Source organism: Abramis brama, assembly GCF_963993115.1.
Source record: "Abramis brama genome assembly, chromosome: 7".
NCBI lineage: Eukaryota > Metazoa > Chordata > Actinopteri > Cypriniformes > Leuciscidae > Abramis > Abramis brama.
In genome coordinates, this window is record NC_139969.1 from 4,833,269 (window position 1) to 4,850,185 (window position 16,917).

The 16,917-nt window shown below is 35.9% G+C and overlaps 1 protein-coding gene across 1 annotated transcript; it reads right to left on the bottom strand.

Annotated features, from left to right (window-relative positions):
• Window positions 1-456: 456 nt before the first annotated feature.
• On the bottom strand, window positions 457-16,219 carry acvr2bb (activin A receptor type 2Bb). The gene is made up of 11 exons (XM_084118602.1): window positions 15,777-16,219; window positions 11,833-12,040; window positions 9,434-9,543; window positions 8,586-8,737; window positions 7,128-7,271; window positions 6,851-6,994; window positions 6,527-6,672; window positions 6,303-6,417; window positions 4,882-5,020; window positions 3,591-3,721; window positions 457-2,760 (listed from the first exon to the last, which is right to left on the bottom strand). Exons 1-11 carry the CDS (start codon window positions 15,817-15,819, stop codon window positions 2,557-2,559), a joined length of 1,536 nt encoding a protein of 511 aa, XP_083974728.1. The 5' UTR covers window positions 15,820-16,219; the 3' UTR covers window positions 457-2,556.
• Between the last annotated feature and the right edge of the window lie 698 nt (window positions 16,220-16,917).

The window sequence follows — 16,917 nt, forward strand, 5'->3', positions numbered from 1 at the left end:
AAAAATAAGAAACTAAAACGTTGGATTAAGTTAATAAAGTCTACTTTAGGACCATTATGATTTTTTAATATTGTGACATTATTTTAAAGACATCTTAGCACATTTTATTCTCATTACAGCAGTGCAAAACAAATTATATCTGTGCTTTAATTTTTTTTGCATTATGATAATGATATTTAATTGTTATAAAATAAATGCTGAAACGGCAAAAAAAAAGAAAAGAAAAAAAGAAAAAGAAAAAAAGAGCGTTATTTTCTGCAAAATGTAATGTTCCATAAAGAGAATGAAACCTATTTTAGGACCATTATGTTTTTTATATTTTGACATTTTCATAACAGTTCAGCTCATTTTGTTCTCATTACAGTAATGCAAAAAAAACACTCATTACTACGATTTGAGAAAAAAACATTTAAACGGTAAAATATGATTGTAAATGTATTTAAGGTCATTTTTGTTGTGCTTCACATCAATAGAACAAAAACCTTTTAAAATTATTTCTATAATGCGGGACAGTGTTGTTTTGCATTACGGTAATGATAACTTGGGGGACAAAACTGTTGCTTAATTACGGTTATAAAATGTATGCTGCAAAAGCCCAAATTTTGCTTTATTTTCTGCTAAATTAAAGAAAACTAATCCTATTTTAGGACCAATATGATTTTTTTAATATTGTGACATTATTTTAAAGACATTTTAGCACATTTTATTCTCATTACAGCAGTGCAAAACAAATTATATCTGTGCTTTAATTTTTTTTGCATTATGATAATGATGTTTAATTGTTATAAAATAAATGCTGAAACGGCCCAAAAAAAAAAAAAAAGCGTTATTTTCTGCAAAATGTAATGTTCCATAAAGAGAATGAAACCTATTTTAGGACCATTATGTTTTTTATATTTTGACATTTTCATAACAGTTCAGCTCATTTTGTTCTCATTACAGTAATGCAAAAAAACTAGAATTCTCTACGATTAGAACTAGAACTCATTACTACGATTTGAGAAAAAACATTTAAATAGTAAAATATGATTGTAAATGTATTTAAGGTCATTTTTGTTGTGCTTCACATCAATAGAACAAAAATCTTTTACAATTATTTCTATAATGCGGGACAGTGTTGTTTTGCATTACAGTAATGATAACTTGGGGGACAAAACTGTTGCTTAATTACGGTTATAAAATGTATGCTGCAAAAGCCCAAATTTTGCTTTATTTTCTGCTAAATTAAAGAAAACTAGTCCTATTTTAGGACTAATATGATTTTTTTAATATTGTGACCGCCCATTTTGGCAATAATAATACAAAAAAAATCACTCATTGTGATGTGCAAAAAAAGTTTTACTACTGATGCAAGAATTTTTTTGATCTGTAACATCTGTTTACAATTGTGCTCTACAAATTAAATATATTTTAAGGTAGTTTTTGTTGTACCAAATTCCTTACTCTAATTTTTTTAAATAATTATTTTCATTTTAATTGTTTAGCATTACGCCAATGATAATTTGGAGAAAATGTGCATAACGGTTATGAAAATAATGTCACTTTTGGCCCTAAAAATAAGCTTTACTTTCTTTGAGCGCAAATTTTCCTAACTGTTTAATTCAATATTTTTTCCATTTTGATTTGATGATGATTTATGACCCAGGTTTTTCTTAGTGAGATTCACCATACTGCTGAGAACTATTGCTGTAAGAGTGAGCGGTCACACAATCACGTGCACAGAGTTTACCTGAGTAGTGTAGTGGAGAAACATCACACACTTTCCTGATGCACCGATACATTTAGCTGTGATTGAAAATCAAACCTGTAACGCAGCGCTGGTCTTTGTGCGGCCGCAGCGCAAAATAATATTTCAACTGCAGCTCTTGTCACGCAGAAACAACGAACGCTAAAACACGCCGCTCGGGATGCTCTACTGATGGCACTTCAGATACTTCAATTTAATGCGTCAACGACAAGCGGATGCTACATTAAAATCAATCCCGACGCTCCGAAAGGCAACTCAAATCATAACAGTCCTGCTGCCTTCAGCTTCCAGTGTCCCAGACCACTGCCGTCACAAACGCAAATAAGAAAAAAACAACATCCCACGAGACATTTCAGGGAAGAAAGGGTACAGGTAAACAGCAAGAAAACTACGCTAAAATTCACTGAGAACAAAGAGGACCTTGTGTGCTCTTGGGAAGGTTGCTTTAGTGTAACAGTCATCAGATCGTCGCGTAGTCTCGATAAAATCGGGGTAGAGCGTTCGGATGGAGGTATTCATGGAGTGAAGGCAAAAAAAACAACATAAAAATGGCATTAAAACTGATGAGGTAACGTGTGCTCATATCCCAGCAGTCTGAAACAATCCCCTGAATGCCCTCTGAGAGTTCAGTCTTCTCACGTTTGAGGTTTTTTTTGTGTCTGCCTTCCGAGAGGAAGAATACAGTAGATGAATGTGCTGGTGAAACCGATCCAACGATGCGAAAAAATTAAATACATGACGATCGAGAGATCAAATTAGCAGCAAAGTTCACATTACTGGAGAGGTTGATTACTCTGCAGCGTTCAGGTTCAGGTGCTGGACTCTTTGGGAGGAAGGTCCGTGTCGCTGTCAGATGTGACCATGGAGACCAGGCACTCTGAGGTAGACGTGTTGATGGTGTTGGGTGCCTTGGAGGCGGTGGAGATGCGCTCCTCCACGCAGCCCGCAGAGAGTCGAGCCTCGGCGTCGTGGTCCCAGCACTCCTCGATGGTCTCGCATAACTGGCCCAGACCCTGGTGGGGAGAAAGATGTCAAAATAAAACCTCTGATTATTTACAATATTTGATTTTAATTAGATTTTTAGGCCTAGCAGGGGGGGGGCGGGGGGATTTCTGATTTAAATTGCAATTAATTTTTTTTTTCTTTAAAGGTTTGCTGTGTTGTGAAGATCAATATGGCTTTAAAATGTATAATAATAATAATATTATTATAACTATTACTAGATAAAAATGACTAAATTAAAACAAAACAAAATGCTTGTTTTGTGAATATATCAATATGGCTACAAAATAATAATTATTATTATTATTAATACTAAATAAAAATGTAAACAATTACTAAATTCAAAACCCCCCGGAAATTCTTGTTTAAGCTGAACAATGTGTCAAATTTTGTAAATATTTTAATATGGCTACAAAATATTATTAATAATAGTATTACTACTAAATAATGTAAAAATTACTAAATGAAAACAAAATAAAAATGATTGTTTGATGGGCTGCACAATTTGTCCAAAATGTTGTAAATATATATCAATATGGCTACAAAATAATAATTATGATTATTATTAATATTATTACTACTATTAAATAAAAATGTTAAATTACTAAAAGAAACTAAAATAAGAAATGCTGTTGCGTCCCAAATGTATGTTGCAAGAGCCCAAACTCAGAGCAGATGCAGAGATGACGTTTATGTGGATCAGCATTTAGTGTGAACCGAGTCGCTCTCAGACGCTGAAAACGTGTAAAGGAACCCAGTGACAATACAGCACATATCAAGATTTTGGTTTTATTTGGATTAACAGTGCAGCCCTAATTCCTATTCAAATGTATTTTCTCACCGGATGTTTAATCCAGCAGTCTTTAAAGGTGGGCCGTATCTTCTTGTGGACCACCGCGTCTTGAAGGTCCTCCAGTGAAGGGTGCTGGCCCACCTCCTCCTCAAAGGGCAGCTGGTACTCGCCTACAGGACCTGAGTGAGACAGCACCAGCATCAGCTGCAGCACACACAACATCAGGGCTACCCCTAATAGTGGACTAAACGTTAGTCGACTAGAAGAGGCTGAGAAGACCAAACATTTTACTAGCCAGTAATAAAAAAAAAAAAAGTTACTAGCTCGCTCTAATGTTAACCTAGATAAATGTGCGCTATTATTAGGCGCATATCCAAGCATTTGTGTAGAGTGTGGAAGCTAAACTATTCTTAAAGTAAACTTAAAGGGGTCATCGGATGCAAAATTCACTTTTATATGGTGTTTGGATATAAATGTGTCTTTGCGGTGTGTGGACAACCACCATACAATGAAAAGAAGTTGCTCATTATCATTTAAAGAGACATGCACCGAACCGGGTAGCTGTGAACAGAGCTGTTTTTGAGGAGGTAAAAAGGGTTTTGTTTTACACAACCATTGAGGAATTTTAACCAAAGTATGTTAAAAACTTTACATGAAGACCCTAAAGAATCATACCAACTTGTGGAAAATGGGCATCCAATGACCCCTTTAAAATACTGTGTCATTTTTGGTCATACAAGAGTAATACATCATTCGAAACTGTAGAGGGTCTACTTTTATTTGTGTAAACTCACAATAACGAGAAAACGATGTGCCTTTGTAAAATAAAGAAAGCAAACAGGATGCGTGTCCCAAAAATGAACCAAAACTCAGGATACTTGCTTCACAGACATGAGAAATATATCTATAGAAAGCTTGAAAATGTCTACTTTTAAACTAACCAATTCAACTAAAATAGAAATACTCTCTGATTATGTAACCCATATGAAAGGTGCATTTCACTATATAGCGGAGATGGCAGCCGACACTGACTCAAAAAAACACTAGTTTATTAATAAATAATTAAAATATCTCCTTGCTATTTTTCTCCTGACACATTCATAATCATTACTTTTGTTGGTCCTTTGCAGCAAGCTTTATGTGTGAGCTTGAGTGCTGATTAGGCTATATATATATATATATATATATATATATATATATATATATATATAATACACTCATTATGGTTTAGTAGTCTCCTCAGTAAGTAATTAAATTAATATAAACATGCATAAATTCCAGAAGCAACTCATTGACTGCACACACAGAGCCGGAGATCCTGATATGTGTGTGGACTCACCATCAGAGGCGGTGCAGCGAGACATCAGTTCCCAGAGCACCAGTCCTAGAGCGTACATGTCGATCCTTAGGAAGGCGTCCCTTTGGAAGTTAATGGCTCCCTCCAGCACCTCTGGAGCCATGTAACGGCGCGTTCCCACCTGTGACGGATACAGAAAACGCACACACGTTAGACACAGGTTCACTGTCATTCCAGTGGAGTTTGGGGACAACTTGGCAACATCCTATGATTCAAATTTGTACTTATTTTTGGCTAAATTAAAAATGATGTAATCTTATTTAAATATATATATATATATATATATATATATATATATATATATATATATATATATATATATATATATATATATATATATATATATATATATATATATATATATATATATATATATATATATATATATATTGCTCCAGATTTTTTTTTCTTTTTTTTTAACATTATTTATTTGAAGTAATGAAGATGAGTTGGGACTGACACATTTGCATTTTCTTTTAATTTTTATAATCCTTCTGTAAAATTGATTTGATCTCGGACTGAAAACTTCATGTTTCTTACATTTATTTATTTAGCAGATGCTTTTATTCCAAAACAAAGAGAAACATCACAAGCACTTTATCATAAGAGCAGCAATATTTTCAGTACACAATGGAACATTTCAAGTATAAGATGGATTAGACTAGTGTTTCTTTGAATTTGCATTTATAGTTTTACACTAGGTGAGCAGATTTTGTTTTTATTTTTTCTGAATTGATGCACCTGAACACCAACAATTAAAATTGATATACAATTTTACACAAACCTTTTAAAAGTTTGGGGTCACAGATTTTTTTTTTTTTTAAAGAAATAACTTATTCAGCATGGATGCATTAAACGTATCAGAATTCACAGTTAAGACAATGATAAAGTTCAAATTTCAAAATTCAAATTGACATTCTATTTCAAATTAATGCTGCTCTTTCGAACTTTCTATTCATTAAAGAATGCTGCAAAAATGCATCACAGTTTCCACAAAAATATTAAGCAGCACAACTATTTTTAATATTGATAAGACATTTTTCTTGAGCAGCAAATCAGCATATTAGAATGATTTCTGAAGGATCATGTGACACTGAAGACTGGAGTAATGATGCTGAAAATTCAGCTTTGATCACAGGAATAAATTACATTTTAAAACATTCAAATACAAAACAGTTATTTTAAATTGTAATAATATTTCACTATATTACTGTTATTATTGTTTTTTAACAAATAAATGCAGCCTTGGTAAGGAAAAAAAAATCTTACGAACCCCAAACTGGTTGTGTATATTCCTGCAGAATGTTTTCTTTTTTTTTACTTCAAAATGATATTTTATGTGGATAAATGAAGTGGAATGTAGTCAAAGGCTTGGCTTCATCTGTTTGCACTCAGATCCTCACCTGACCGTGTGTATCTCCAGGCGGTTTCCCAGGCTCAAAGCGGACCGCCAACCCAAAGTCTGCAATCACTGCACTTAAATCCATCTTGAGCAGGACATTCTTACTCTTGAAATCTCTGCAAAACAAACATCAAATCACCCAATGCCTACAGTAACAGCAAGAGCATAATATTTAAAACTCTTTTAAAAGTACACATCAAATGCTGCAAGATCAGGTTTGTGTACCTGTGTGCAATTGCTGGTTTAGGTCCCTCTGCACGGTAAGGAAGGTCTTCATGAAGGTACGCCAGGCCACGGGACATAGTTGCGGAAATATGGCACAACTGAGGCCAGCTCACCGGATTCCCCTTCAGGTAATCTGTTAGCGAGCCCTGCAATGAATACAAATTTTGACATTTTTATGACATTATGATAGCTTCTATGCATATCTTTAGATACAACAGTTTTTATATGGTGCATCTTTAAAACATAATTTGGTCCATTTCACCCCATGCACATTGAGGTTGTGTGTTATAGGGACATTTGAAGAAAAATGAAACACACACTGACCCTTTCGTGGAATTCTGTGACCAGCCACAACTCCATCTGAAGGTTGGTGCCTCGTTTTTCTGCTGAGATGTAGTGTAGAATATTCTCATGTTTAAAACCCTCTGTGAGGTAAATGTCTCTTTCGTTCTGCCATGACTGCTTGTCCTGTTAATATACACATCGTTTTAGAATCAAGCATTATTCACACACACACACACACACACACACACACTAGAACTCATTTGAGAAAACCAAAACAAGCAATCCTCTTTTCAAGGTGCATGAGTGGAATATGTACCTGGATGGGAAATATTTTCACCGCCACATATTCGCTCAGTAACTGGGCCTTCCACACACAGCCAAAGCGCCCCCTAGCCTTCAACTCCAGCAACTGCAGAGGCTTCAGTCCAACCAGAGGAGACGGTGGAGGAAGCCCGGCATCCTAATCAAGACAATCAAAATTAATACTCATTTAAAAGCACATATAAGTGCAGCTGTATAATCAAAGAAAATACATTTAGTATGACATGCATTTTGAAAGAAGTCTCTTTTGCTCACTATGCTTATTTGATCAAAAATATAGTATTATTATATAGTATATTACAGTATTATTGTGAAATATTACAACTTAAAATAACCAATTTCTATTTTAATACATTTTCAAATGTAATTTATTCATGTGAATTTTCAGCATCATTACTCCAGTCTTCAGTGCCACATGATCCTTCAGAAATCATTCTGATATGCTGGTTTGCTGCTCCAGAAACATTTCTGATTATTATCAATGTTAAAAACAGCTGTGCGGTTTCATATTTTTGTGGAAACAGTAAAACAATTCTTTGCGGATCCTTTGATGAATAAAAAATTTAATAGAACAGAATTTATTTGAAATAGAAATCTTTTGTAACATTATAACTGTCACTTTTGATAAAAATTAATGCATCATTGCTGAATAAAACTGAACTTCTTCAAAAAAAAGAAAAAAGAATGGTAGTGTATGGGTCAACAAAAATATTGAGCACATTTTTATTCACGGGCGTTTTCAAATCGGTTTCGTTTGGCGCGTTCATTTCTGCTTTAGTACGATTTGTTTAGACATATGTGAACACGGCAATCATGCTCGGATCCGCACCAAAACAATCAATCCGAGATCACCTGAACGAGGTGGTTTCGGCCCGATTAAAAACAAACCATAGAGTGGTTCTGTGGAAGTGAGAAAGCAATCTGACCCAACGGACCAATGAACAATGCGGTATCAGAATTCATAACAGGAAGTGTGTAATATGAAAAGCAGCATTGTCTGAATCTGTGAGTGAGCATATTAGTTATCGCAGTTGAACACCAAAGAGTGTCTCTTCATCTTAAAATGTCGTGTAATTGCTCTTCTCTGTGCATTGCAAGAACGCTGTCCCGATGAAGCCTTGATTCCCGCTCTAACTGCATTATGTATCATTGATCAGTTAGAGCGGGAATGACGGATACGTTTGTATAGTGTCTGCATGTGCCACGACAGCAACAAATAAAGCCACAATATGCTGGTGGAGCAAACTTGTCAATCCATTTTGATGGATGACATGGAGGAAACTCTGACTAATAAAAGGACAGTTGTACTTGTATGTGACTTGCATAAACACATTTTGGTACGCATCGAACCAAGAAGAAAATGCAACATTGTAACAAATTAAGTCCCTGTTTCGGTACAAAGCAAACGATCTACAGGTCTGAAAACACACTAAGACACACATAATTGTCAGACCTGGCCGATGTCAACGTGTCTGTAGGGTGGTTTCCGTTGGTGGTACGTCCAGCAGGCGAGCACCAGGACCAGAGAGAGAATGGCCAGAGGAAGAAGGGAATAAACCAGCACGCCCAGGAGAGACGGGCCCGGGTCTGGAGGCTGGATTTTTACTAGAAGAAAACATACGACATAATATCAGCTCAACAGCAATAGCAGACAAGGAATGTATTCGGGTGTAAAATAAAATGCAAATTATTAAAAAAAGAAGAAGTTTGAAGCCATTATAAAATCGCTCAGCTATGGCCGGACATCAAATTTATATTAATATTAATCCATCATATACTGTGATGGTCACGGAAGGAGGAACAAATGAGTTTTGTTCTTGTGAGTCAAGCAAGTACACTTGAGTTTCTGTTTATGTTCGCTGATCAAAGTTTATATGTGAATAAAAGCCTAAATTAAATTTGTTCTTCATATAAAGCGATCGTATCTCTTCAGAAGACTTCCGCTGAATTCATATGGATTTATTTTATGATCTCTTTATGAACGTTTCAAAGTGTCAGAGTTTTGGGTGAATGGACGTTCAATGGAGGGACAGAAATCTCATAGATTTTATTAAAGAGATCTTCATTTGCGTTCCGAAGATGAACGAAAGTCTTACGGGTTTGGAACGACACGAGGGTGAGTAATTAATGACAGAATTTTCATTTTTGTGTGAACTAACCCTTTAAGCATGGTAAAAACATGACAAACATGTTTTCTACACAAAACATTGACAATCATGACTATTTACAGTCCAAATAGCAATAAAAGTCCCATCCACAGATATTGTTGGATATTGAGGAGACACATGAAGTCTGCTTTACCTGCAGGGGCAATGGCTTCTGGCAGGTGTGTGAACCTCTCGTTGCAATAGTTTCCCTCACAGCAGCAGAAAAACACCTGCGGACTCTCTTCTGTGGCCACACACTCCTGTCTGCTCACACAGAGAAACAGTGAAAGGGATGAATTGAAAATTAGTTGTTGCTGTAACATTGCACTGATTTTTTTATTTTATTTAAGACTGCTATGTGGTAGAAAGGCATTGCTAAATTATTGAATCAATCTAACTGAAGTAACATTGGCCCTGTTTACACAGCATTAAGATGCGTTTTGGTCATTCGGATCACAAGTGGACGACACTAAATTCAGGTGTGAACGGGGTCTAAAACATTTTGAGCTTGTCCTCTTTCGACCACTTCCAGAGGTAGTTGAAAACGCATTGGACCGGATTGCTTTCGTAGTGTAAACGCTCATGTGGTCGAATGTGTTTAAACAGCCACAAAAGACCGTCCACTGGTTTGAAGATGAAAAACGCACCAAGCACAATGTTCTCTCATCATTCCTGATTCTAACACAGACTCACAGAGTTCGGCTGGCCTTGCGGCTCAGAGCAGAAACTAAAGCTGATGCTCTCTGTGTGTTTTTACGTCGTCTCCAGGCACGTTCATATGTAAATTGCATGAGCTTATTTTGTCAACTAGATCAAAAGATCTGAAAAAGTCCATACATTTAGGCTACCCGCCCATAGACCCTCCCCTCGAAGAAATCAGGACAGAAGTGGTTGAAAATTGACTGAAGAGACAGATTAAAACACCAGGTGTAAACGGGTACGTGTCTCCCTCGTCTACTTGTGATCCGATTCGATCGAACGCATCTTAATTAAAGCTGTAAACAGGGCCTTTGATGTCTGCAAGAAAATCAGCAAGCACATCTGCAAAAACACCATTGTTTCGGCTTTTCCAAAAAATTCATGTTTCCAGTCCTCATTGATCACTTTCTAATGTGACCTACATCTGCACACGTTCACTCAAGAAAAGATGGCTCTTGGCTGAATTTTTTTTTGTATATATAAAATTGAAAATTGTCGTCATTTACATCAGAATGTAATCAACAAAAATGTCTACTCTACACTAGAGCCCTATGCAAAACATGATTTTCTTGTGCGTCAAAGCTATTCAAGTGCTTTTTATTTTCCCTAACAGTTCAAAATAAAATGGTTTTATTTACAAATATAATATACATATGATTTATTTTCATTATCCACTACCGTTCAAGGGTTTGGGATCAGTAAGATACTTTAGTTCAGCAAGGATGCATAAAACTTGAATGCAAAGGATGCAAATAAATGTTTTTCTTTTGAACTATCTATTCAAAGAATTTAAAAAATATGCATTACGGTTTCCACAAAAATATGAAGCAGCAGCACAAAATGGATAAGAAAAGTTTCTTGAGCAGCAAATCAGCATATTAGAATGAAGGATCATGCGACACTGAAGACTGGAGTAATGATGCTGAAAATTCAGTTTTGCATCACAGGAATAAATTACATTTTAACATATATTACAACATAAACCAGTTATATTTTATAATATTAAAGGACTTGTTCACCTCAAAATGAAAATTGGTGAACATTAAAATGGTCTGCGACGCGCCAGGCATTATGTAATCATGTTGGAAAGGTCACGCTGGACGTAGGGGGAAGTACCGCCCCATTGTTTACAAAGCGAACGTGCAAAGACTAATACAAGCGCCTTTTAACAAAAAAGGTCAAACAAAGATGTCGGACGATTTTGAAGTTGGAGGAGAAAATGAGTTTTTCATTTGCTTTGTAAACAACGGGGGGGTACTTCCACCTACGTCCAGCATGACCTTTCCAACGTGATTAAGTTATGCCTGGCGCGTCGCAGACCAGCACAAGACGAACAATTGTGGTTAAAAAGAATATAATTTTATTTTATTTTTTTTATAAAATGACCGATTGTTTCACTAGATAAGATCCTATTCCTCAGCTGGGATCGTGCAGAGCCCTTTGAAACTGCATTGATTTGGACTTCAACAATTTAGTTACCGTTGAAGTCCATTGTGTGGAGAAAAATCCTGAAATGTTTTCCTCAAAAAACTTAATTTCTTTTCCACTGAAGAAAGAAAGGATGCATCTTGGATGGCATTGGGGTGAGTAAATTATCAGGTGAACTAATCCTTTAATGTTTTTACTGTATTTTTGATCAAATAAATGCAGCCTTGGTGAGCATAAGAGATTTCTTTAAAAAAATAAATAAAAAAAAGATTACCGACCCCAAACATTTTAACAATAGAGAATGCTTAGTATGCTTAATGACCAGACCATATCAGTGGAGAAAAAAAAGCAAACAAACAAAAAAACAAACAAACAAAAAAAACAGAGTCAAACAGTGACATTATATAAAGGTGGTTTTGATGAGACCTGTCGTAACAGTTGAAGTCGTCGAGCCAGCAGCCTTTTTTGACCAGGCGGATGGTCCCGGTGGAGTTCAACCAGGAGGCGTAACAGTGCAGTCTCTTGTCCTTCTCCCCCTCACACCTCTCAAAGCCACTCTGATTGGTTTTCTCTGTCCGCCAGTTATCATTGTAGTAGACGCACTCTCTGGTCGCCACCTCCGCATGACTGGCTCCTGATAGAGAAAGACAGACATTGAGATATTAATACATTGAATCATTTTTCAATTTAATACATTGGCCAGGCACAATTTTTCTAGTCAAGAACCCAGAAATCAGTTACACTTCCGATTCCATCGTCCTGAAGTCAATGGCCGTGTTTGGAAAATGGATGGATGATTCAGCTGGGGGCGGCATCTTCATGAGCGGGAATTCATTTGGCATGCTCTCACAGTGCATTATGGGTATTCTCTAGCCGTTGAGTGTACATCGGTTGTACACTCATTATCACGGTGCATTGTGGGATTGAATGAGTGTACTTGATAAGGTCCACTATGGTTTCGGACACCACTACAAATGGCTGTCCCCTCAAATAGTGTTGTATTTAAGGGTATAGGGGGCGATTTCGGACACAGCCAATGAGTTTTTGGTTAAATGCTGGAAATAAGGTCTGTGGTGAACACATGCTTTAAGATATTTTCACATTTTATTCTATGACGTAAAATACATCAGTAATACCCCTTTGGGATTTTTTTTAAAAAGCTTTTACTTGTCTTGTAATAGGCGGTTGCTAACAAGTGTCTAAATGAGACTATAGGTTGTCAGGGATGTTACATCTTCAGCCTAATAGGTAAACTCATCTACTCCCTCGCTTTCATTGCCTTGTTTTTATAAATCACGCTCTTGCAAACTCTTCTAACTCAAACTTTCAGAGAAAATCAATGTTTTTTGTTTTTTTGTTTCTTTAAATAAAGATTGAAAGAGTTGTTGGAAGCTTATTGGTGCTGACTCTGGAGTCATGAGACTTGTGTAGCTCGTTTACAGCCTACATTTAACTTTATACTTCTAGCGATTGTAATTAAGCTTCAAAATTCATAAAAGTTCATCTGTGAATCTTAACATGAACAAAACGTGGAAGAATTATAAACTTTTGTCAGTCACAGTGTTTTTTTTCTGCAATAATCCAAAAACCAATGAAAAAATCTTATTGAGGTTTTGTTGAGTGAAAAAGGGTGATGCTAACTTCCAGGTTGAGCTAAAAAAAAAATACATCAAAGCAGCGCTCTATTAAGAAAAATATATTTTAAAATGTCTTCTGAAGCTCACTGGGATTCACTTATGTCCGCCTATGTAATGCATTGCACAGTAGTTACAATAAACTAGTGTCTTAAAAAAAAAAATATATAAAACCATAGTGTATGCAAACAAATGAAGCATTGCAAATGATTGGCAAAAAAAGACAAATGTTTTGCTTTTGCTATCTTTAATTATTCTTTTTTTTTGGTATGCATAATGCATTAGAATTGTGGCTGCATCTATCCAGGTATTAGTCAACAAATAACTGAACTGAATAACTATTATATATTATATCAAATATTGGTTTTCATAGTTGCAAAGTAGTTCAATAGATAACAAGCAACATTTACCTGTCAATCAAAGCCTAATGAGACATTTGAACACTTAAAAGCCCTTCATCAGAAACCCCAGTGTGTGTTCAACTAGCCATCAAACCTCAGTACCAAAACACACAACCACAAACCACATGCTTCAGGGGTAGATGATTTAAGACCCGTGAATTGCGTTTCTGTGGTCTTTAAGAAAACCACCAAATCAAATCCAGATGTCGGATCAGCTGTCAGAAGGCACTTCTTCATATAACCGACGACGTGCATCACCGCACACATTTGCACAAAGAACTGGGTCATGGATTGTGAGATGTTTACATAGCATAAGATCCACACAACAGGCGAGGAGAAAGGCCTCCTAGGGTCAGATTTAAATGGGGAAAAATACAGATTATGACATAATGTTGGATGGGCTACACTGACAAGGAGGTTTATGCTCATTGCATGCTTTAAAAAATAAAAATAAAAACAAAGTCTGTCCCTTTAAATTCGACGTATAGCTGCTGGCCACCCATCCCCCCTGCAAATGTGACCCCACCTACTCACTAAAGCACCCAGGATCAACAGAAATAAGGGCTACAAGAGCTTCAGCACCAGGGTTCATGGTATAAGTTGATGTTCATCGTGCTTTTAATGGCTAATTCCTGCCTATATATCTGCACATGTTCGATCTATAGCTTCTTTGTCACTGATACTGGGTGTCACATGATAAGAGTGAATTACATCAGTAGCCCCCTACTTAAAACCCACAGCACTCCACTTTCCTCATTCACACACACACACACACACACACACAGTAGTGTATTTCTAAGATCCCCTGTGGTGCGCTTTCACACCGAAGCGCCCAGATTTTACCTTTCTTCACCCTGTCACCACCCCGCAGCTGACGCGCACACACACACACGTTGATCAAGAGGGGTGTATCAAAGACTCTTTTGTTTTGAGGGGGTTTTCTCCTCACAGCGACCTGTAAGGGACTCCTACAAATCAGCTTTAAGGATAAGATATCCTCACTGTTCCTTAAAACAATTATCAAATTCAATACATCAGCGTCAATAACTGGACAAAGCAGAACGTTTGTCTGCTGGTCAAACAAACAGACTGGACTATAAGGGAAATCAAAAGTAGCTATCAAAGGACACACACACACACACACAAATATTCATCTTATACATATCTTATATATTTCTCTCTCTCTCTGTGTATACATCTCTCTCTCTCTCTGTGTATATAGGCTATATATATATATATACACATATACATACATACATACATACATAGGCACTTTTGATTAGACTTATATTCTTATATATATATTAATTTAACCTAACTTTTATTTTATTTGGAATTTTATTGTGTTTGTTTTTTGTCACTACACCACCTCAGCCTGTTATTATTATTTACTCTTTATTTGCCTTGTCTTTTTTAACACAACTGAACGAAAGATACATGGATTTATTAATAAGTTTTTTATTTGTTTTCTGTCTTATTAAACCCAATGCTTAACCTATAACCATTAAACAAGTTTTTATTTGCCTTTATTAAAATAATAATTATGATTTAAAAATAACTTTTAATATTTTTTATTTGACAGCACCGGCACTGAACATGATGCTTGCTTTAGTGTTATTGTTATAATTTTTTATATTTGACTAATTTAGTTTAATTTCTGTTAAAGTGCTTTGCAGTTTTGAATGAGCACATGACTATAATAATAATAATAATAAATAAATAAATAAATTAAATACATTAAAAATGCTTTAAATATAATACAAATATTGTGTTTGTTTATATTATAAAGGACTGAACACAATGCAGAAAAGCAACAATCCCAGCCAAGAAATGAGAGATGTTTATTATTTTATATCTAAAATGTCTTATAAACCTGCCCTGGAAACTAACCAAGTTGAGGAACCAAATGTTGCATGAAAACATGAGGTGAATCTGCTAAATGTTTTGTGGAGAGCGATTGTTTCAACACGCCACCAGCTGTTTTTTACTTTGTGCCCATTGAGCCTTTAAACAACCAGAAATCTCTCACGAGAAACTTTAAAACAGCCAGGTCGAGCTACCTGAAGAACCACAACTAAAGAAATATATCAAAGTACCCACGTGAGTGAACAACAAATTAATGTTACATTGAACCCAAACACTCGCTGGAATGGTTTGGTAACACTGGCCGTGTTTCCAAACCTAGTGCGCTGCCTACCTAGGTAGCATTACTGGGCTTCACGTGCGAACTAGAACGCTGTCTAGATAGGCAGCTGACTAGGTTTAGTAACAAAGCCAACCAGATACTATCGTATTAATTGAAGATGAACCAAATCTCTGTAAACGAACGCCTTACCTGTGCACCAGATGAGTGCAAAAGTCAGCCAGGGAACAAACATATTCCTTCCTTCGAGGATCCTGGCGCTAAATGTTGTCCTTTATGCCGTGAAAGCATTTAAGAATGAAATAAAACACTTGAACGCGAAGGAGCCGCGGGCCTGCGCGCGTTTCTTCAACGCTACAATAACAACATGAGCTCTCATTCACAACAACACAATGTATCCCTCAGAAGCGAGCTGATCGGAAATAAAGTCCCTGATGCCACAATCATCCAGCAGTTCATCCTGCCCGGGCCAGCATGGAGGAGCGCGAGTTTGGCGGACGCTTGGAGTAGAAGCGAAGCCCCGTTGTGTGCACGAGCTCGTGTGTTTCTCCCCCTCTGCCGGGGCAGTTGGAGGGGGCAGGAGGGACTGACATGCGAAAAGCTGAACAGCGTCCAAAATGGCTCCTGAGAGCCACAGCAGCGGTGCCAGCGGGAAACCCGGATGTTCACCAGGGCCAGTGTGTGTGTGTGTGTGTGTGCTCACTGCTGCGCTTCATCATCACAAGTCAAACGAAAGGAATATAAAAAAAAAAAAAAAAAAAAAAAAAAAAAAATTCTGCTAGAAACTTGATTAAGTTCAATTGCAGTTACTATTTTTAATTTTATCTATTTAAAAATCATTAAACCAATAAACCAATTAATTAAAATACAATTCTCCTATAGGCTACAATTGAACAATAAGGTTCATTCGTAAATGTCAATTGCATTATTACTGCCCCCATTTTTAATGTTAAATTAAACATTGTGGACTTTAAAGTAACGGCACATCCCACTCGAATAAAGGCACAACAACCCAATAATTAATAATAAATAAAATATTGTCCTATATAGCCTACTTAAAATTTATATTATTTCAAAATACATAAAAAGGGTGGAATTTTGCCCTAATATATATTAGTGCTGTCAAATAGATTAAAGTTAAAAAGAACAGAATGTATTCAAAATATTATTTTAACTACTACCACTATTTAAAAAAAAGAATATATATATATATATATATATATATATATATATATATATATATATATATATATATATATATATATATATATATAAATGCTGTTCTTTTTTAACTTTTTATTTATCAAAGAATCCTGAAAAAAGTATCACAGGT